General features: G+C 42.2%; 1 protein-coding gene across 2 annotated transcripts in view; it reads right to left on the reverse strand.

The window, feature by feature from the left end:
• The window catches only part of CRYBG3 (crystallin beta-gamma domain containing 3), a 294,639-nt gene that overhangs the window by 116,506 nt on the left and 153,862 nt on the right, over nt 1–24,271 (reverse strand). For both annotated transcript variants that reach the window (XM_068270638.1, XM_068270637.1), the window contains one exon: nt 662–7,346. In XM_068270638.1, the coding sequence (XP_068126739.1) occupies nt 662–7,346 (6,685 nt within the window). The remainder of the gene's footprint in view (nt 1–661; nt 7,347–24,271) is intronic.

The raw sequence follows: 24,271 nt of genomic DNA on the forward strand, positions 1-24,271 counted from the left end.
ACAATGATTATTGCAAAATCTTAAGGACCTTATTCTACATTGGAGCATTGTACCGTTTAGCCATCAGTAAAGCAAAGAAGTTTTGAATAAAGATGATACCATTTATTGGCTAACTTAGAAGAAAAGGAGTAAGCTTTCGGTTATGGAAGGCATTATAGCTGAAAGTTTACTCATTTTCTTCTAAGTTTGCCATTAAATAATATCATCCTGATTCAATACTTCTTTCTTATTTTACATTGTAACACATTGATTGCAACAAGCAGGTACATTTTCAGCAACACTACTGATTTGGTGAGCGGACTTTTGACTATTTAATGGGATCCAGCCTGGATAAGCATTAACGTAGTGGACATTATATGTTGGACTATATGATCTATATCAAAGTGTTCTTATGCTGCTTAATGTTGTATTCTGTATTTTCTGTATGTCTGTTCAATTGATCACTGATAGGTGTTAAGCACTATACTATTTCACAACATTTACAGCTATAGGGTGGTAATACCCCCCACAGTGTAGCGAACCATCTAGACAGTGGTACATTTAATCACTAGAGGAGTTTTCATTCTAGGGGAGCGCACACACCAGAAATTGTTTTCTTTTATACTGCACATAAAAGCTGTATGGTCTGACAAGCAAAGATCTTGAAATCAAAGGTTCTTACCGTTATCGAATATTCTGCTTCCCTGGATTCTTTTTCGGTAAGTAGTTCTACTTTTTCCTGAGTAGGGCTTTCTTTTTCTTCTCCAAGCAAACTGTTCTGAGAAGAATGGAAATACTGATAATAAACACTTTTGGATGAAAGTCGTGATTTGGCTTCAATATCGGGTTTCAGAATCGACCATCCAGAATCTGTCAGCATCTGTAATGGAGAAGGTGAATTGAATGAAGCTCCACTTGGCGTGAGGTCTTTATTGGAACTGGAGGTGGATTCACTTGTTGGAGAAGGAGACGATTCACTTAAAACAGATGGAGTTGAATTGGTGTCTGGGGGAGTTTTTGAACTATTTGTAAAAGACTGAGAAGTCAAGTTAAGGAGTAATGACTGACGACCCGAGGTTGGATTTGGCCTGTTTTCTGTCTTTGTAATGAACAAACCAGATCTTTTTCCTCCAGATGTTTTTTCATCCTCTGTGCGTTTCTGAGCATCAAGATTTGACTTAGCTGAAGTAATTATGTCTCCTTGTCTCCCTGATGTGTCCTTATTATCCTGGTCACTGAAAGCAGCTGCTTCAATGCCTGATGCTTTCAAGTTGGCCTCCTTTAAACGATCTGAAACAGACTGCAACAGAGATAATATTGATGTGTGATCACTGGCACTACTGCTTGCTGCTGCTCCTTCTTTACACATTGGCGAGCCTTCACTGGACACAACATCTTCACAAGCGCTGTCATCTTCGTATATTGGAGACAGAGACAGTGGATAGACCTTCACGCGTCTTGATGGTACCGTCAAAAATAAGTCAGATGCGTTATCCTGTGCATTAGGATCATCCTCTCCTAACTCATCATCGCTTACTATTTCAACATATTTACTGCTGTATAACAAAAACTGAAACGGGTCAAGATATTCTGGTCCTGAAGTGCGCATGTTCTCACCTTCATCAGCTGAACTGATAATAATAGCCTCCTCCATAGAACCTTCAGTTTCAAGTGACTTAGATGAACAGTCGCTTAGATCTTCAAGATGAAACCTCACATTTGTGTTTCCCACATCTCCCTGTATCTCATCTTCAGAATTATAGAAGTTGTCAACTTGCCTGTTGACTTCACTGTTTGTTCCCTCTATAGGTGAGTGATTAAAATAACTTAGGCTTTCCTCCATATCGTTTGTACTTTCCAAGTTACTACTATCTAGAGACTCGTTGACTACATTGCTTGTTTGCTCCAATGTATTGCTCCAGGGCTTATATCTTGGTAACATTTCATTGGAATTGACTTCATAGGAGCTGAGGTCTACAGGATGGCCAGTGTTTAGCAAGGAATGTTTTTGGTTTGAGTGTCTCACATTCTCTACTGTTTCATCTTCTTTGACCTCATGTATTCCTGTTACATTATTTCTGTCAATATTAATGTCCATCCCATTTTTTATAAACTCCTGTGAGCCTATAACTTCCTTTACGGTTGCTGTTGCTACAGCCACAGCAGGATCATTGCTCAAACTTTGCCTATTTTTTGTGGGAGTTTCTGAAAGTCCTTTGTCATCCTTCGTAGAAAGTCCATCTAACGGCTGGAGAAGATTATTTTCGATTAGTTTTTCTTTGACTGTTGCTAAACTTGGTGCATTTATGTGATTTTTATTTAAGCTATGAAGCTCATCAATGGCAGAATGCAACACAGAGAAAATAATTTCATTTGCTTTCTCTTCAAACGTTTCATTGGATAAATCTGATTGCTCAGTGCTGTGAATTGCTCTTGGAGTTGTGGAACCTGATGAATCTATGTCATCTACAAAATATACATCATTTTGTAATGTAGAATGAAGAATTACATTACTTGAGTTTCGTGGTTCTTTATTAATCACATATTCCATTGAGTGGAATTCTGAATCACAGCTTCTTAGCTTGCAGGGGGAATCACTAGACAGTAATGACCCACTCGGTAAATCATTTTCGGTGGTGTTAGCCGGGACCGATATATTGATGAAGTCATCACGTGTATCCATGGTCAAGTTGTTATTTTTAAGGTTTTCTATAAGTTCATCAGGTGACTTTTCTGATATTGTTGGTAATCCTTTTTGGATAAATGGGTATTGTTGAATATTGTTGCTGATAAAATCATTTGGAAAAATATTTATAACATCTGCAATTGCCTCGTTTTTCTTGTTTAATGACAAAACCCTCTCAACTTCCATGTACGAACCATGATCAGAGTCTTCATAATTTCTGATGTCCGGAAGTGGGCCCGGTTCCTGAAAAGACACGTTATTCACAGTTACGTCTTTTTTTCTTTTATCGGATGGAGTGTTTATAGTTCCATCAGCATTTTCAGGACCTGGTTGACGATCCTTGAATATGTCGTCAAGTTCTGACACTGTGGGTGGAGGTGACGTGGTTGGTAAGTGTATCAACTCTTTTTCAAAATGTGGACTTTCAGTTTTACTTACAGATATAATATCTGAACAGATACCGAAGGGAGAAAGTTTTACTTCTTCAACATTAACAGACTTCACTGACACTTTTGTAACAAAAACATCTGAATTCAAGTTTGTTTTCATCCTGTCATGGACAGAAAATCTACCTGATACATCATCAACATTTTTTTCACAGCTGTCTACAAGAGATACACGTTGAATCCTAGGGAAAATATTTTCACCTTTTTTTCTTTCTCCTTCGTCTTTTAATGGTGCATTTATTAATCTTGCTAACTCTTTGGATATAATTACTGGAGGGAACGTGCTATCTACATTTTCAGTATGACTAGTTTCTTCTGCCTCTTGGACAATTGCAAAGGAATCAGATATAATTTGGCTGTCTATTTCGGATATTTTTACTGGCATGTGCTCTTCTGGAGTGTAGGCTTGTGAGGAAACCATTCCCGAATCAATGGCATCTGAAAGAGGAAGAGGGCTGTCACATCTTAAGTCAATGCCATCTGCAGGAGAAGAAGGTGTTCCAGAAACTGCTGGAGAAGGTGATCGACACTCTATGCCATTGTCAAATGAAACAGTCCTGACGGTTTCCGTTACCTGAGTTTTATCAAGAGATGAACATTTTCTTAAGCAAAGTTCTGACACAGGCTGGTTACCAGAAATTATATCTTCATGTGCATTGCCATTCATTTCAATAGTCTTAGAAATGCTATCCGTAGGAGGCGACAGCAATTTAAATTCATTTATTGTGCCAGAGCTAGCTACTACATTAACTTTACTTTCATCGACTGAAGAATTATTTGCAAGATCTGAAACTTTTGGACTTTCCTGTTCCTCAGTTTCTGATTCTGTATGAGCAGCAACATTACTGGTGATAGGTAGAGTACACGTGCACAGGTTCAAATTTGAAATATAAGTTGGTATATCTCCTTTCGGAGCTATATTTTCCCTTAAAATGCCCTCTGTATCTTCCTGTAGAATATCGGAGATAAAAGATATTTCTTCTCTAGATGGTTGATTTAGTTCAGTCATTTCTGAGATCTCTTCTGCATTTGGTTCAGATTCTTGTAAAAGTGGTATGTCCAAAATATTAGATATCTCTTTGTGTGAATGTGGCTGCTCTGCAGTTCCTGAGATTTTCCTTGCTTTTCGTTCACATTCTTTCGGCTTTAGAACTTCTGGAACATTAATGGTTACCTCTCTGTATGATTGTTGTTCTGAAGTTTTGGGGATTTCCTTTGATTCTGTTTGAGGTTCTCTAGGTTGTATATACACTGAACTATTAGCTATTACTTCTCCATTTGGTTGTTGCTGTTCTGTGGTTTGTGGGATTACCTCTGTTTGTAGTTGAGACTCTACTGGCTGTAGAACGTCTGAAATATTAGTTAATACCTCTCTGTTTGGTTGTTCATAATCTGTAGTTTTTGGAGATTCCTCAGTTTTTACTTGAGATTCTTCTGGCTGTAAATCTTCTGAAATACTGGGAATTACTTCTCTAATAGGTTGTTGTGATCCTGCAGATTTGTGCATTTCTTGTGCTTTTGGTTTAGGGTCTAGAACTTCTGAAATATTGAATATAACCTGTCCAGTTGGTTGTTTGTCTTCTCTTGTTTTAGAGGTTTCCTTTGCTTTTGCTTGAGGCTCTTCTTTCTGTTGATCGTCTGTAAAATTAGCTATAACTTTGCTGTTTGTGTCTTGTTCTGAAGTTTTTGTGATTTCTTCTTTTTTTGCTCGAGATTCTTCTGGCTGGTGATCTTTTGAAATACTGGTAATTAGCAATCTATTTGGTTGGTGTGGTCCCGCATAATTATGCATTTCCACTGCTTTTGTTTCAGAGTCTTCTGGCTGTAGAACTTCTGAAATATCAGATATTGCCTGCCCACTTGATTGTTCAACTTCTGCAGTTTTAGAGGGTTCCTTTGCTTCTGCTTGAGGCTCTTCTGGCTGTAGATCTATTGCAAGATTAGCTATAACCTCTGTGCTTGTTTGTTGTTCTGGGTTTTTTGTGATTTCTTCTTTTTCTACCTGTAGAGCTTGTGGGGCATGAGATATTACCTGTGTCTCTTCTGTTCTTTTGAGGGTCTTGTCTACTTTTGGTTGAGGTACTTTCTCTAGGGCTTCTGAAATATTAGCCACTACCTCTTTGTTTGGTGATTGTTCTATAGCTTTTGGGATTTCTTCTACTTTTGCGTCAGGTTCTTCTGACTGCAGAATTTCTGTAACATCGGATATTACCTGTCTGTTTGGTTGTTTATCTTCTGTAGGTTTTGGAGTTTCATTTGCTTTTGGTTTAGAATTTTCTGACTGGAGAACTTCAAAAATATTGGGCATTACCTTTTTACCTGTTTCTTGTTGTTCTGCAGTTTTTGGGGCTGTCTCTGATATTGGGTCAAATTCTTCTAGCAGAACTGCTGAAAAATTTGACATAATCAGTGACGTTGGATGCTCCTGTTCTGCAATCTTTGGCCCTCCTTCTGCCTTTGGTTCAAGTTCTGCCTTTGTACTTAGCGGTGCATTTACTAGTGACATTTCTGAAATGATTGTGTTATTAGGTCCATTTGGTTTCCAACCCTCCCTCATTGTTAAATCCCCATTGGTGAATAACTGTTGTTTTACGGGTGGGGTTTCCCTAATTTGTTGGTGAGATTCTATTGAAGCATTAAAAGGCACATCTTCTTTACATTTTGAGCTTTCATCTGCATTTTGCTGTAGGCATGTTGTGATGTTAGAATGTAATGTTCCACAAATCTGTAAATCTTGTCTGGTCTTTGTACTTTCTGCTAAGATTGGTGGAGGTTCTTCTGGAAGTTTTCCATTTTCCTGGAAGTTTAATGGTAGACTTTCTGTAGTTTCCCAATGATCTACTTCATTCAGCTGTATGAAATGGTTCGCTAAATTCTGTGGACTATCGAGGTGTTCCCTTGCATTGCAAGTCCTCTCTATAGTTGAGGCTTTGTCAGACATTAAAAATCTGTTAGGAATGTCTGTGCTTTCCGATACAGGGCTTACAGTATCCACTTTTCTCTTTGAGAACTCTTCAGCTTTCTTCAGTTTTTGCTTGAGGGTCATTGGAGGTTTACTTGACGCCTTGGTACTATCAGTATTAATATGAAGATCTTCATCTTCTTGTCGGCTTTGTGCAACACAGGTAGTCTTTATTGTCTTTGCACACGGGTCAAATGCAGTCCCCGAGGCACTTTCAACACTTCTCTGTTGATTCTCTTGAATTTCTGAAATGTCTTTGGAATTCAGATTTATATTTTCTGATGTGTTTACAGTTTCTGCATTCTTTAAGGGTAGTACCTGTAAATCCATGAAGCTTGTATGAGTTGTGTCTGGGCCTTCTTCAAAACCTGTCTTTAGCTCACTTTTATTCCTTGAAATCTCATCAGTGTTGGGTGGTGACAGCTCTGGAACCTTACAAGCTTCTTCAACATTTGTCTGGATGTTTTCTCCTGACCTCTCTTCAGTTTTGCTTCGTAGATCACCAGAAACTGGTGAGCACTCCTCAAAGTTCTGCTGTAAACTGTTTGGTTCTAAATCCTCCATGTTTGATCCTTTCTTTGAATCTTCTTGCAGTGTGACAGAAATTATTGAGATGTCTTCAATAGGTGTCAATCGATCCAGAGAAATGTCAAATGTCTTCTCAAAATTTATTTTCAGGTGCTCAGAACTGGTTAGGCTCACATCATTGTTTTGTTCTAGGTCTTCTAAGCTCATTTCTACACTTGTCTGTGAAGGAACTGAGATCTTTAAGGCTTCGTCATTATTTAGTGAAATGTTTGTATTTACTTCAGCATTTAATTGTTTAGGTATGTTTAAGATCTCTTCAGTTTTTGGCATTACATGAAATGAAATGTCTGAACCTTCAACAAGATTTGCTTCTAAGCTATTTGAAATTGGTGTACTGGTTTCTGTGGTTTTTCTCAAGTTCTCAACCTCACATGAAGTAAAGTCAATGTTTTGAAATGGAACTTTAGTCTTTGGTTGCATCTTCATCTTTATAAAAAGTTTTGGTGAGACCTCACTCTCTGAACTTCTATATGAAACTGGCTCTATGTTCAGTCTTTCCTGTAACGTATGACAGTTCTCCGTGTCACCATCTCCCGTGCTACTTATTTCTTTTTCACTAGTCTCTTCTTTCTCTGGGATTGGTGAATTCACATCGGCCCGTCTCTTGAGAAGCTTCCTGATTCGCCGAGATCCTCGGTAGGTGCCGTATGTTACTGCTGGGGCTTCATCTGGACAGTTGTTCAGCCTGCCAAAAATATTTAGATGGTTAAAAGTGTTATAGGGGGATTTTACATTCACATATGTAAATGCTATAGGCTTAAAGCAAACCTGAAATGAGAATAAACTGATGAACAACTGTGGCCCATATGCAATTAACTTTTTCGCCTGACTTTTCTCCTAGGTGAAATTTATAAACTTGTCAATAAAATGCCCTTTAAAGAAAACCTGAACTGAAGATTAAAAGTCAAAATAAGCATACACAAGTCATACTTACCTTCCATGTAGTCTACTCCTCAGTGTCTTTCTCCTCTCCTGCGTCCTGTTTGTTCACTGTGATCAAGGGAATTTCCCGTCCTCCATTTTGAAAATGGCCACTACCCATAACAGCTTTCTGGTCAGCACACAGTTAAACTGTAACATCGCCCACTTGAGCCATAGGGAAACATGGCCATTACCTGGTACATCAGTTTTCCTCTCAGCTTTAACTGACAGCAACTGATATTTTACTGGCAGCAACTGATATATTTCAGATCTGACAAAATATTGTCAGAACTGGAAGGGATCATTGTCAGAAGAAAATGGTGAGCTTCTGAGAGGAACTGATGGCAAGGTAATTATGTAATGTTCATTTGAAGTTACCTCATGTGTTTATTTTAAATATTTTTACTCAGTACAGGTTCTCTTTAAGCCACCAGAAAGCAAGAAAATATTCAAAATAAATTTGTTAGTACTTTTTCACCTACTTTTCAGTTGAAAAGTGTTGGAAAGTTATTGAAAAATGATCTCACAGGAAAAAGCTCAGGAGATAAAGGGAATTGCATATGGGCTTGTGGCTCTTATTCAACTTTTTCTTCTTAGTTTTTTCCTAGTTGTATATTCACAACTTAAAATGCCCTTTAAAAAGACTCTGAAGCGAGAATAAAACTCGCTTTTCCCCTTATATTCAGCAGGGGCATGTTTGCCCCAGCTAAAACGCCGCCATCCCGCGGCAGAACGGGGGTCCTTTACCCCCCCTGCAAAATACACGGCCAACTTGGTTGTATATTTTGCTGCTCATGGAGGCAGAGCTATGAGGATCTCCGCCTCCTCCCCGCCCCTCTCAGTGAAGGAAGACTGAGAGGGGCGGGGGGAGAGGCGGCGATCAGCGCTGATAGACGAACTGAGAGGCAGGGCTGTGGCCGTTAGCCCTGCCTCAAGCAGGAAGCGCTCCCCGCACAGCACGGAGGGGATTTGGGGGTAAAGGACCCCCGTTCTGCCACGGGATAGCGGCATTTTAGCAGAGGCAAACATGCCCATGTAGAATATAAGGGAAATAGCGAGTTTTATTCTCGCTTCACACTCTCTTTAAGCCACCAGCAAGCAAAAAAATACTCAAAATAATTCTGACTACTTTTTCACCTACTTTTTGGTACTTTTTCAGTTGCATAGTGCTGAAAAGTTATTTAAAACAGAAGATGACAAATTATCTCCTAGGAGAAAACTTTGAGAAAAGTGAGGCTCTATATCTCTAATCCTACTCCTAAAATATTTTACTTGAATAGCAAGGTGAAATGTACCTTGAAATATTTGACTTTCTTGTTATCTATTTGCTTCACAGAAGGAGGCGCAAGGGCACCGAAATAGGCACAGGGGGACAGAAGGAGGCACAGAGGGACACACAGGGTTGCAGAGGTGGCACAGGAGGAAAGAAGGAGGAACAAGGGAACAGAAGGAGGCACACAGGAGGACAGAAGGAGGCACAAAGCGAGACAGAACAAGGCACATTATCTGGACCTTATGATGTCTGCTCTCCTGGTATGCTTCTGTTCAGGACACCAAGTTTCCTGCTACACACATGCAGCAGAAGCATGTGGTCAAACACCTGCAGGAGGCTGTGGCTTTATTTGGGATGGGCTTAATTTGGGGTGGCATGGCACCTCCCTGGACCGACGGCACTCCAGGCAATGGCCTGGAATGCCTTTAGCTAAAAAAAAAACGGCCCAGGCAGCAGCCATTTCTTCCCGTGTCCGACATTGAGTCTGTATTGGAAAATGTCTATGTTGGACATAGTCTGACATAGGATTGAAAATGTTTAATTGCAGTAGCAGCCGAGTGAGACAGGCCAGTGAGTGCTGAGCAGGTTACAATGAGGGGTATTGGGAAGTACTGTCAGTATGTGATCCCTCGTTATTAGATAAGCCAGAGTGAGGAAAAGGAAGGTCACACATTATATATTTGCGCTCTAAAGCCTCCTTATTTATTATGTTTCCGTCTTTTCCTGTATCCTGACTGCAGAAACGGCCGGAGCTGTTTTCCTATGTCACAAATGTGTTATGCTGGGATGCCTGCCAGAGAGATGGAAAAATAGTCCTATAAGCTGAGGGCATCTGGCCGCAATATTCTGTTTATATTATTATGTTTCACTTTCTTCTGCTGAAGGCAAAAAAAAAAAAAAACAGGAACGAGAGCGCCGGTTTACCGTTACACACAATTGCAATAATGGGCCATTAACTTTTTCGGAAAATGTGAGTCATGCTTAAGTAACGAGACTAATTGAATGTGTGACCTTGCTTGTTTTCTCTGTACTGGATGGGAATGGGATTTGCATTCATGCAGCAGGTCAAGGTGCTCTAGACAAGGCTATGGACAAATGTGAACACCTTGCAGTCAACAAAGAGGAAAAACAGCCCTGGTACAGACGTTATTGGGTCGATGTGCTAAAATTTTGGAAACACGTGAGAGCCTAATTAAATTAAAACTATGGTAAAGTAAAAAAATAAAGCAACATTTAGATACTTACCTCAGTAGAGGGAAGCCTTTGGATGGCTTCCTGGGCCCTCTACAGCTCACAGTTCCAGTGCTGAGTCCCTCTATACCTAATCCACTCAGCAAGTCGAGTGGGTTTCTCCTGGTTGTGCTCACGGCCATGGACGAACGCATCCAAACTGGGCATGCTCAAGTAAGGTCCGCACATGTTCAGTAGAAGCACTCGTGCATGGAGGAAAAAAGCCGTGCATGAGTAACCTTATTCTTCTGGGCATGTATGGAACATACTCACACATGCCCAGTGTTGCACAGACTTTTCCTCCTTAAAGAGACCCTGTAACAAAAAAAAAATTCCCCTGGGGAGTACTCACCTCAGGAAGAGGAAGCCTCAGGTTCCCAATGAGGCTTTCCCCTCCCCTGTAGCTGCAGGCAGTCCAGCGCTGGCTCCCCCGAAGTAGCCCGGAATCCTCCCTCGACAAGGCTGACAAGCGCTGATTTATTTACCTTTCCTGGCTCCAGCGGGGGCGCAGTTGCATCTTACCGCACGGAGATAGGCAAAAATAGCTGATCTCCATCGGGTCCGCTCTACTGAGCAGGCGACTTGCGCCTGCGCAGTAAGGCAAACCGACAGCAATCGGCTATTTCCGCCTATCTCTGAGGTGGAGGGCCGATACTGCGCCTGCGCTGGAGCCGGGAAGGTAAATATTTACATCTCTGCTGTTCGGGGAGCTTTATCTCCGCTGCGTTTTTAAAGGAGTTGTCAGGCAAATATTAAGAAAATAAGCGCTACTCACCAGGGGCTTCCTCCAGCTCCAAGCTCCCAGCACGTCCCTCGCCGCAGCTCTCCCTTCAGCCGTTCGCCGCAGGTCCATCCCGGTCCCCGGCGATGACGTCAGAGCGACCTTACTGCGCCGCGTGATCGGCGCTGTCAATCACCGCCACGTGGGCCGGAGCGGACTGCGCAGGCGCAGAACTACTGCGGGGTTAATATCTTTTAAAGTGATTGGACCCGCAGGGGCTCAGGGCAGGACGAATGGAGCTCTCGACATTGCCAATTAGCAGGCATACGTTCGTAGCACTCGCTATGCTACTCTGATAAGGCATGTTAACTCTGATAAGGTGTGTTAACTCTGGTAAGGCGTGTTAACTCTGATAAGTCATGCTATTTGTTTTAGTGAATCAAGCCCTTAGAAAGTACAGGATGTTAACAATATGTCTGCTTCCATGAAAGCAGGAAGTAGAAACAGTACAAATGTATTGCAGGATTTATATCAACTGTAACAAAGAAATGTTTTTTCTTAGAAGGTTATTATGCTGTTGCGTATGTTTTAGAGCAGAGATGAAGTTCTTAGTTCAGGTCCGCTTTAAATGACCTGTATGAGTTTTAGGCTACTTTCCCACCAGGACGTTGCGTTTTAGGGGACGTTATGGTCGCATAACGTGCACCTAACGCAAGGCCTGGTGGTGTTGGATGTGGACGTCAGACTGAGCCGCGTTGTGCAGCTCACTCTGGCGTCCGTGATGCCGTGATGCGTACTCTTGGACGCATGCGGCATCACGTGGTCCTGCCCGGCCAATCGCCGCACAGAGCGGCCGCTCTGGAAGTAAACACTGCACGTCACTGAGTGCAGTGAATATTAATTAGCCATGTGGCTGGCCGAGGAGGAGGAGGGGAGACCTCCTCCTCCAACATTACTGAGCATGTGCAAACAGTCTAACATGGCTTAGCCGCTTATGATGTACAGCACGCAGCACTTGACGTGCAGCGTTACAATGTAACGCAACGTGGGCACTGTGAACAGCCCATTGACTTTTCATTACTGTGCGGTGGGCTGCGTTACAGGCTGCTCTAACGTGCGCCTGTAACGTCCCACTGTGAAAGCAGCCTTAATAAACATTTATACAGGAATAAGCCTTATTATAAAGCTTTCCAGCAGCCTGTAAGTTGCACTTCCCCATATGCGTGCCGTCACAGCTCAGATCAATCTCTTTGCAGCTTGTATGGCTAAACAAATCACGTCAGGAGTGAGATGGCATCAAGTGTATAGCTCTGGACTGCGTCCAACTCACACAGGCAGATCTACGAGCTCTATGAATAGCTCAGCCAGCTCCTGCTCACTCCAGCGCCGCAATCCAAGGAATTAACCGCTGAGGATGAGCACTGCACAGACACGAAACTCCGCTCTGCAGAAGGTGAAAATGATCTGCCTGAAACCAAAGCTCTCTAGAATAACATGGACATAGCCTGACCCTCCCATACAGAATAGCGTTACACACATTACTGGGCAGGTATGACTTTCTGTGATCATATACTGTAAACACTCTTCTATAATCGGTTTTCAGAATACCTGCACAGATCACTTGCAAATTACAGGGGTTGGACAAAATAATGGAAACACCTAACATTTTGGCATGTTTTAAGCAATCAAAACTTGACATAAGTTACTGTATTTTTTGGACCATAAGACTAACTTTTTCTCCCCCAAAAGTGTGGGGAAAAGTCACTGTGTATTATAGCCCAAATGCAGCAAATTCCTGACTTATGAACGCCTGCCAATACGAACCTCCAACCCACCACAATATTAACCCTCCTGGCGGTTAGTCAAAATCCGCCAGGGGGCAGCAAATACGTTTCTTTTTTTTAAATTTTTTTTTTCTTCATGTAGCGAGACGAGGCCTCGCTACATGATAGCCGCTGCTCAGCGGCATCCTGCCAGCCCCTCCGATCAAAGAACGGGATCTCCTGGAGGGCTTCCCCCGTCGCCATGGCCGGACCGACGTCGTGACGTCAAAGGGGACTCCGATCCACCCCACAACGCTGCCTGGCACTGATTGGCCAGGCAGCGCACGGGGTCTGGGGGGGGGGGGGGTGCGGCTGCAGCGACGCGTATAGCGGCGGATCGGCGGGTAGCGGCGGCGATCGGGCACTGCACGCAGCTAGCAAAGTGCTAGCTGCGTGCAGAAAAAAAAAAATTATGCAAATTGGCCCAGCGGGGCCTGAGCGGTGCCTCCCGGCGGCATAGCCCGTGCTCAGCATGGGCTTACCGCCAGGGAGGTTAAGGACTCCCTGTACTGTGCCCATGCAGAGGAGGACACAGGGAGACACAAAGGGGCATAGAGGAGGACACATGGGGGACACAGGAGGACACAAGGGGGACAGATAAGGACACAGGGAGACACAAGAGGTACAAGGGGGCATAAAGTACAAAGGTGGCATGATCCACAAGATGCCCCTTCACCATGGATGCACCAGGTTTAGTATATATTTTTTCCCCTGGTTTTTGTCCTCAAAACCTAGTCGCGTCTTATAGTCAGGAGTGTCTTATAGTCCAAAAAATACGGTACATTTTTGTTTTGTTTATTATTTTTGTTATTTGATATGTTTAATTAAAATAATTGGAGTTTTTTCAGATATTTAAACCAAAATTAGTTATAATTTATAAAAATGGCAGATCTCTCAGACTTTCAGAGGCCAAATTGTTGGTGCTGGTATGGCAGGCACTACTGTAACAGAAACTGCCCGAATGCTTGGCATTTCAAGAGGTACTGTCTCAAAAGTAATGATTGCCTTTGAAAGAGAAGGAAAAACGTCCTCAGCACAGCACAGTTGTGGCCGAAAGTCGAAGTTGCCTGAGAGAGACCGTCGGACTCTAAATCGAATTGTTAGAAAAGCTCGCAAGACCACGGCTCCTAAAATCACTGCAGAGCTGAATGAACACCTACAGAACCTAGTTTTCACAAAAACTGTTCGTCGGGAGCTGCACAAATCTGGATTCCACGGAAGAACTACAATTAGAAAACCTCTACTCTCAAAGACAAATGTTTCAATGTTTCATGTTTAGAGTGGTGTAGAAACCACCAGAATTGGTCCCTCGAGCAGTGGAAAAATGTGATTTTCTCTGACCAATCATCGTTTACCTTATTTCCGACCACCGGCCGAGTGTACGTTTGGAGACAACCGAAAGAAGCATTTCATCCAGACTGCCTTCTACCAACCGTAAAACATGGTGGGGGTTCTGTGATTATCTGGGGTGCTATTTCTTGGAAATCCGCCAGGCCAATGATTTCCCTTCATGGAAGAATTAACAGCCGAGACTATTTAGGAATTATGAGCGACCAAGTTCATCCTATGGTTCAAGAACTGTTTCCGGAGGGGAATGCCATCTTTCAAGATGATAATGCCCCAATCCATACAGCTAGAATTGTTAAAGAATGGCACAGGGAACATTCTAATGAAGTTGAGCATCTCATCTGGCCACCACAATCCCCAGACCTCAACATCATTGAGCATTTATGGTCGTTATTAGAGATTCAAGTAAGAAGTCGATTTCCGCCGCCATCGTCTCTAAAAGAACTGGAGGGTGTTTTAACTGAAGAATGGGCTAAAATTCCTTTGGAAACAATTCACAATTTGTATGAATCAATACCTCAGAGAATTGAGGCTGTAATTGCCGCAAAAGGTGGACCTACACCATATTCAAATATGTTTTGTTGATTTTCAAGGTGATTCCATTATTTAGTCCAACCCCTGTATATGACTGCTCTTAAAGTGAAAATTAAAGTGTACCAGAGATGATTAAATGTAAAGATTCAATACTTACACGGGGCTTCCTCCAGCCCCATAAACGATTTCTTCAGCCGCGTCCAGTCTGGGTCTTCTGCGCATGCACGGACTTCCCGCACATGAGCAGAAGACCCAGACTAACGCGACTGAAGCAATTACCGGGAGTGATTGCGGCTGAATGGCAGACCACAGGAGGACAGCATGGGACTCACAGAAGAATATGGAGGCTGCCATATTAATTTCCTTTTACACAATACCAGTTGCCTGGCAGTCCTGCTGATCGAAATTGACTGCAGTAGTGTCTGAATAACACCAGTACCAAGCATATGGCTAATCTTGTCAGATATGACAGTAATGTCAGAAACACCTGATCTGCTGCATGCTTGTTCAGGGTCTATGGCTAAAAGTACCAGAGGCAGAGGATCAGCAGGACAGCCAGGCAACTGGTATAGCTTAAAAGCAGGGCTGTGGAGTCGGTACAAAAATCTTCCGACTCCAACTCCTCAGTTTATGAAACCACGACTCCAACTCCGACTCCGGGTAACCAAAATGGCCCCAACTCCGGCTCCTCGACTTCAAATCCTTAGTCTAATATTTAACAGGGCTGTGGATTTTGTACAAAAATCACCCGACTCCGACTCCTCAGTTTATGAAACCACGACTCCACCTCCAACTCCGAGTGCCCAAAATTGCCCCGACTCCGACTTCTCGACTCCGACTCCACAGCCCTGCTTAAAAGGAAATATATATGGGAGTCTCCATATACCTCTCAGTTGTCCTTTAAGTGGAAACAAATGAAGAGATCAACAATTGTATCTATCCTCCTACTCCTAAAAATGACTTTTAGATATCCCACAGTTTATGTTATAAACTTAAAGGGGAACTGAAGAGAGAGGTATATGGAGGCTGCCATGTTTATTTCCTTTTAAGCAATACCAGTTGCCTGGCTGTCCTGCTGATCCTCTGCCTCTAATACTATTAGCCATTGCCCCTGAACAAGCATGCAGCAGATCAGGTGTTTCAGACTTAAAGTCTGATCTGACAAGACTAGCTGCATGCTTGTTTCTGGTGTTATTCAGATACTACTGCAGAGAAATAGACCAGCAGGGCTGCCAGGCAACTGGTATTGATTAAAGGGAAATAAATATGGCAGCCTCCATATACCTCTCTCTTCAGTTCCCCTTTAAAAACAGCAGATTTATTGTTTTGCCTTAGATGAATGTAACTGTCGGTCTCTGTGTCTAAAAATGATCAAATATATGAACTATTGACTTTTTTTTAATCTATCCTCTCCTGGCAGAGAACTGGGCTTCCTAGAGCAAAGTATTTTATGGCTGTAATGCTGGGCATACACGGCTTGATTTTACCGCTCGATCGATTCCCCGCTCGATTCTGCAGGCGATTCTCTTCCTCTCTTTTTCCTTATCTTTTCCCATTGTCCGCCATGCAGAATCGAGCGCGGAAACGATCGGGCCGGAGTTCGGATGTGTCGGAAATGATCAATCGAGCCATCTAAATGTCTCAGAATCGAGCCGTGTATTCCCAGCATAATGCCTTATCAGTAGTCAGACTACGGGAGGTACTGATTGGAGGAAAACTATCAGTTGCTTAGCTGCATATTAACTCTTTCATGCAGAGAAAGAATAAAAGCATCACAGCATAGTGAATTGTGTGCTATTCACTGCACATACACTTGTCTGCCTCATTATGTCTCTTGTCACTGAAAGCGGACCTGAACTCTTGAACAGGACAGAAGGAAAACAGAGAGAAATTCACCCTGTATGTATTTAGAGAGTTTAGTCTGTGTAAACTCCTCCTCATCTGCGCACTGTAATTTGATCTCTCAGCTATGTCAGCTCAGGAATTTCCTTTGCCTTGGCAGAGCAGCTAATTGGTAAACGCAGGATGTTAACAATATGTCTGCCTCTATGAAAGTAGGAAGCAGATTTATTGCAGGATTTGTGTCAGCTGTAACAAAGAAGTTTTTCTTTTAAAAAAATTATGCCGTTGCTTATCTTTTAGAGCAGAGAGAACGTTCTGAGTTCAGGTCCGTTTTAAGCTTCCCTTTAAATAAGACTGTAAACTGTTGAGATAAACAATTAATTTCACTGGGTTCGGAATTCTCAGGAACAAACATTCCGCAGTGATGCGCCTGGCAGGACTAAAGATGTTGCCAGGTGTGATAAATTTCAGAATGTAAATCGGGGTGAGGAAAGATTTTACAATGGGCAAACACTGACTAAATAATGTATAAGTAAATACTGTAAAAATAAGCAATTTTATTAACCTGTAATTTGTGGCGAAAAAAAACAAGATACGGATCATTTAGGTGTGATAAGCAGTGATAAAGTTATGGCCAAATGAAAGGGAGGAACACTGACAGGGGGAAATGGCTCTTGGCTGTAAGGGTAAAATAGCCTGTGGGGTGAAGAGGGTATTTACACTGTTTTTTATCACAGTTCTTCTTTAAACAATACGAAAAAAAAGTCGGTCTGGAACCACTGAACTAATGATTACAACCAATCTTTAATTTATGGCTTAATTTAACTCTATATAAAGACATAAAGTTCTTCTGAAGCGTACCTATTGTATTGAAGTGGCTACCTCACAACAGACACATAAAGAAAGGCTTAAATATTTAATGTGCAGCCTCTAAAACGGTCCGCTGTCAATACAATCAATTGTGCTGGCAGATATAACCCTGCAGGATGTATGTTTTATTTACAAGATGCACAGCGATCCGCAGAAAACTGATTTCATTGGAATATAAAAGGGGGTTTGGGAAGTGTTAAAGGAGACCGTCACCTAAAACTATGAGCTTTGCTTTATGAGTGAACAGGATGTACACATATGTTTTCTAAAGCATATTGCACACTATTTCTTTCACTTCGGTAACTGGGCAGAGCCTAGCATCTCTGATTTCATTTGTACCATTGTGAGACTAGATTTGATACATATCTATTGAGGTACATGTAGGATAGTCATAACACTAATCTCCCTATCCATGCCTAACCCTAAACTCTCTTCTGCCTAACACTAACCCCCCCCCCCCTCTCCTCTGCCTAACACTAATCCCCCTCTCCTCTGCCTAACACTAACCTCCCCTCTCCTCTGCCTAACACTAACCTTCCCCTCCTCTGCCTAACACTAACCTCCCCTCTGTGTGGCCTAACACTAACCTCCCCTCTCCCCTGCCAAACACTAACCTCCCCTCTCCTCTGCCTAACACTAACCTCCCTCTCCCCTATGCCTAACACTAACATCCCCTCTCCTCTGCCTAACACTAACCTCCCCTCTCCACTGCCTAACACTAACCTCCCCTCTCCTCTGCCTAACACTAATCCCCTTCTCCTCTGCCTAACACTAACCTCCCCTCTCCACTGCCTAACACTAACCTCCCCTCTCCTCTGCCTAACACTAATCCCCCTCTCCTCTGCCGAACACTAACCTCCCCTCTCCACTGCCTAACACTAACCTCCCCTCTCCTCTGCCTAACACTAACCTTCCCCTCCTCTGCCTAACACTAACCTCCCCTCTGTGTGGCCTAACACTAACCTCCCCCTCTCCCCTGCCAAACACTAACCTCCCCTCTCCTCTGCCTAACACTAACCTCCCTCTCTCCTCTGCCTAACACTAACCTCCCCTCTCCTCTGCCTAACACTAACCTCCCCTCTCCACTGCCTAACACTAACCTCCCCTCTCCTCTGCCTAACACTAACCTTCCCCTCCTCTGCCTAACACTAACCTCCCCCTCTCCTCAGTCTAACACTAACCTCCCCCTCTCCTGTGCCTAACACTAACCTCCCCCTCTCCTCAGTCTAACACTAACCTCCCCCTCTCCTGTGCCTAACACTAAACTCCCCCTCTCCTCTGCCTTACACTAAACTCCCTCTCTCCTCTGCCTAAAGGTGGCCACACACCATACAATTTTTTAAATATCTGTTCAATTTAAGAATAGCAATCAATTTTTCTGACTGATTGTAACAAATTAAAAAATATGACCAATGTACCACACACCTATGTTCAAATTTTCCCCAATTATGATAAAAATGATTGGAAACTCTGAGAAAATTGCTAGGGTATGTATATTTATAAACTTACAATCCAACACACACCATACAATCTTTAGAGAAATTGAACAGAAATATCTGGCATTCCGGATCGATTTAAATCGAAAAAAACGGGAATTCCGATCGGATTTTTCAGTCGAATGAAAAAAAAGCTTTCGATTTATTCGAGAGATATGATCGTTTTCATCGAATTGCTGTAAAATCGGATCATTTTATTGTATCGTGTGTGGCCACCTTAACACTCATCTCCCCCTCTCCTCTGCCTAAGGCTCAACACACACCATACAATCTTGGTTGTTCAATCTTACCACTTTCATCTAGTATAAGAGCTTATCCAATCAATCATTCAGGTTATTTTCAATCTGTTGGCCCTTATACTACATAGATTTGGTAAATCTGTACAACCAAGATTGTATGGTGTGTGTTGAGCTTTACACTAAACTCCCTCTCTCCTCTCCCTAAAGGAGGCCACACACCATACAATTTTTAAATAGCTGTTCAATTTAAGAATTGCAATCAATTTTTCTGATTGATTGTAACATTTCAAAAATATGACCAATGTACCACACACCTATGTTCAATTTGTCCTCAATCATGATAAAAATGATTGGAAACTCAGAGAAAATTGCTAGAGTGTGTATATTAATAAATTAACAATCCAACACACACCATACAATCTTTAGTAGAAATTGAAGAGAAATATCTGGCATTCCTGATCGATTTAAATCGAAAAAAACTGGAAATCCGATCGGATTTTTCAGTCGAATGAAAAAAAAGCTTTCGATTTTTTCGAGAGATACGATCGTTTTTATCGAATTACTGTAAAATCGGATCATTTTATTGTATCGTGTGTGGCCACCTTAACACTAATCTCCCTCTCTCCTCTGCTTAACACTAACCTGCCCCTATCCTCTGCCTAACACTAACCTCCTCTCTCTCCACACCTGACGCCAGTTACCTAATATTAACGGTGCAATGTGGCACAAGCACTGCAGATATCAGCCATCATATAGCCCTGCACCATAGTAGTAAAAGGATCACATGTATAGTGCCATCCCCAGCTAGTGACGTACTGATGAGCAGGAAGTATGTTATCATGCGGTAACATGCTGCAACCTTTCCTCTGCATTGCAGTGATTTTGATACCTCCGGTGCACTGTGTCAGTGTGCAAGTCTCCATAGAGATGCATTTTGTTGTCTCAGGTATGCTTTAAATCCTATCTGTTGTTCTGTTGTTCATCCTTGCAATATAGAGAACTGAACTGAATAGATTATTATTTTCTTAAGGGGAATCTGAAGTGAAAATAAACTTATGAGATAATGAATTGTATGTGTAGTACAGCTAAAAAATAGAACATTAGTAGCACTGATATGAGTCTCCTATTGTTTTCCAGTACAGGAAGAGTTAAGAAACTTCAATTGTTATCTATGCAAAAGAGCTCCCCTGAGCTCTCCTGCCAAGCTTGGTTGGCTACAGTCATGTTTTCTAAAGCACTTATCCCAACCCGTCTCTTACTGTTTCTTGTTGCTTTAAGGTTTTACTGTCGTGAAGTTCAAAGGGTCATTAGCTCTGCTCTGTTTCATCATTTAAAATGCAGAGTGTAATTTGTAAACTGCACTGATGCAATGTTATAGAAAAAAACCATATAATTAAAAATAAAAATATGAGACCCTTTTCTTTGCTACTAATGTTCTATTTATTATCCATACCACACATACAACTCATACGTTTTTTTTTCGCTTCAGTGTCACTTTAAGTATAATGTCCCTTTTTAATGTCGGAGTATTTAACTCTGAATATATAGGCTTGTATTGCTTCCTGGTCAGCTGTAATAAAGTCTGTGCTGTGATATGAACTGCGGATTGGCTGATACTGAGTGACTATTATCCTGGTAAATGTGCTGAAACAGGCAGGACAAGTGCTCAAGCATGGGCTTCCCTCCACAGAGCCGTGTCAGCTGACCCCTCTGATTCCCGCTTTCATGTTGCCGGGTGACAGGAAACCGGTCCCAGCACCGCCTCGCTACTCTCCTTCCGGATTATACAGTTCACCGGCATGACCTAAACAAGCTATTCAGATGTCGCTCGCACTAACGGATCACAATATACACACTCTTGGCATCCTAATGAAATCACATCCATGAATTGTAATGTAATAAAATGTGCCATTTTATGAAAGGATGCTCAGGGAGCGGGTCAGTAACAATGCGGCGTGCACCATAGGAAATATCTGTGGTGTACTACTATAGAAGCCCCCGTTCCCCCGACTACTGCCAGGAACACTGCTGGGCTGCATTGGGAAGTCAGGAAATTACAGTATTTGATGCCAGGAGTCTCAACTCTCAGCTGTTCTGTCAGAAATGCTTAAAGAAGAACTGTAGTGAAAATAACATAATTAATAAAATTACTTATTTCCCACAATGCAACAAGGTTCTCAGACAGGAAACTGTCAGGACCATGGACATGACATCACACTGTGGGAGGGGTTTCTCCACAATATCAGCCATACAGCGCCCCCTGATGATCTATTTGAGAAAAGCTAAATATTTCTCATGTGTAAGGGGGTATCGGCTACTGATTCGGATGAAGTTCAATCCTTGGTTACAGTTCCTCTTTAAAGGACAACTAAAGTGAGAAGAATATGGAGGCTGTCATATTTAATTCCTTTTAACCGTTTCAGCCCGCGGGGCTTTTTCACCTTATGCATCAGAGCAATTTTCACCTCCCATTCATTCGCTAATAACTTTATCACTTCTTAACACAATTTATTGATCTATATCTTGTTTTTTCCGCCACTAATTAGGCTTTCTTTGGGTGGTACATTTTGCTAAGAATTATTCTTTTATAATTGCATTTTAACAGGATTAATAAGGAAAAAAATGGAAAAAATTCATTATTTCTCAGTTTTCGTCCATTATAGCTTTAAAATAATCCACGCTACCATAATTAAAACCTATGTATTTTATTTGTCCATTTGTCTCGGTTATGACACCATTTAAATTTTGTCCCTATCACAATGTATGGCGCCAATATTTTATTTGGAAATAAAGGTGCATTTTTTCCGTTTTGCGTCCATCACTATTTAAAAGCTTATAATTTAAAAAATGTCCGTAGTATACCCCCTTCAAATGCATATTTTGATCCCAGGGCTACCGGGGGACAGCACGGGAGCGCGTCCGCGATCGCGTGGCAACGCAGCAGAGCAGCCGCCTGGACGTGAGGATCACGTCTGGGCGGCTGAAATGGTTAAACAATACCGGTTGTCTCGCAGTCCTGCTGGTCTATTTGTCTGCAGTAGCGGCTGAATATCACCAGCATGTATGCATGCAGCTAATCTTGTCAGGGCTCATTTCCACTATAAATACAGGGAGTGCAGAATTATTAGGCAAGTGGTATTTTTGAGGAATAATTTTATTATTGAACAACAATCATGTTCTTAATGAACCCAAAAAACTCATTAATATCAAAGCTGAATATTTTTGAAAGTAGTTTTTAGTTTGTTTTTAGCTTTAGCTATTTTAGGGGGATATCTGTGTGTGCAGGTGATTATTACTGTGCATAATTATTAGGCAACTTAACAAAAAACAAATATATACCCATTTCAATTATTTATTTTTACCAGTGAAACCAATATAACGTCTCAACATTCACAAATATACATTTCTGACATTCAAAAACAAAACAAAAACAAATCAGTGAACAATATAGCCACCTTTCTTTGCAAGGACACTCAGAAGCCTGCCATGCATGGATTCTGTCAGTGTTTTGATCTGTTCACCATCAACATTGCGTGCAGCAGCAACCACAGCCTCCCAGACACTGTTCAGAGAGGTGTACTGTTTTCCCTCCTTGTAAATCTCACATTTTATGATGGACCACAGGTTCTCAATGGGGTTCAGATCAGGTGAACAAGGAGGCCATGTCATTAGTTTTTCTTCTTTTATACCCTTTCTTGCCAGCCACGCTGTGAAGTACTTGGACGCGTGTGACGGAGCATTGTCCTGCATGAAAATCATGTTTTTCTTGAAGGATACAGACTTCTTCCTGTACTACTGCTTGAAGAAGGTGTCTTCCAGAAACTGGCAGTAGGACTGGGAGTTGAGCTTTACTCCATCCTCAACCCGAAAAGGCCCCACAAGCTCATCTTTGATGATACCAGCCCAAACCAGTACTCCACCTCCACCTTGCTGGCGTCTGAGTCGGACTGGAGCTCTCTGCTCTTTACCAATCCAGCCACAGGCCCATCCAGACTCACTCTCATTTCATCAGTCCATAAAACCTTAGAAAAATCAGTCTTGAGATATTTCTTGGCCCAGTCTTGACGGTTCAGCTTGTGTGTCTTGTTCAGTGGTAGTCGTCTTTCAGCCTTTCTTACCTTGGCCATGTCTCTGAGTATTGCACACCTTGTGCTTTTGGGCACTCCAGTGATGTTGCAGCTCTGAAATATGGCCAAACTGGTGGCAAGTGGCATCTTGGCAGCTGCACGCTTGACTTTTCTCAGTTCATGGGCAGTTATTTTGCACCTTGGTTTTTCCACACGCTTCTTGCGACCCTGTTGACTATTTTGAATGAAACGCTTGATTGTTCGATGATCACGCTTCAGAAGCTTTGCAATTTTAGGAGTGCTGCATCCCTTTGCAAGATATCTCACTATTTTGGACTTTTCTGTGCCTGTCAAGTCCTTCTTTTGACCCATTTTGCCAAAGGAAGGGAAGTTGCCTAATAATTATGCGCACCTGATATAGGGTGTTGATGTCATTAGACCACACCCCTTCTCATTACAGAGATGCACATCACCTAATATGCTTAATTGGTAGTAGGCTTTCGAGCCTATACAGCTTGAAGTAAGACAACATGCATAAAGAGGATGATGTGGTCAAAATACTAATTTGCCTAATAATTCTGCACTCCCTGTAGAAATGAAGGAGGCACTCAACTGGCGTATAAACTTGCGTTTATCAAATTAGTAGCAAACACGACATGTTTCGGGGTTTCCCCCTTCCTCAAGTGTACATGCAACCTCACCAACACAGCACCTTATGAACATCATTAGACCACACCCAAATTAACAAACCCTCCTCTTCGATCAGCTGATCAACTTCTGAATTAACCCCTCGGGGTAAGTCCAAGTTCATCATTTTGGGCACTACAATCCAATGTCTACCCATCTAAACATCTTGGGGAACATAAGTGTAAGCAACATTTAGGCTATGCCCATTAACACACAAAATTTACTGAACATGCAATGCATAGACTCACTGCACCATCGATACAGATGTTTTCCACCATTTCCACTATAGCGAATCCGCATGCGTTGTCCGCATGCGGATTCGCACAGCCAATACAAGTGGATGGGCCTGTTTCCACTTGTGCGTTGTGCAGAGCGTTTTTGTGTGCGGGGAAAATCTGCACGGCAGAACCGTCAGAATTCGCTCCCCGCACACCGCTAAGCAAATCGCATACAATGTATCTGATAGGGAAATCGCATGCGGTCTTGGCATGCGTTTTTGCCCGCGATTTCGCATAGGAGGTAATGTTAATTTACACAGGCAGTGACATGGTTAAAATCGC

The sequence above is a fragment of the Hyperolius riggenbachi genome, chromosome 2 (genome assembly GCF_040937935.1).
Source record: "Hyperolius riggenbachi isolate aHypRig1 chromosome 2, aHypRig1.pri, whole genome shotgun sequence".
Classification (NCBI taxonomy): domain Eukaryota; kingdom Metazoa; phylum Chordata; class Amphibia; order Anura; family Hyperoliidae; genus Hyperolius; species Hyperolius riggenbachi.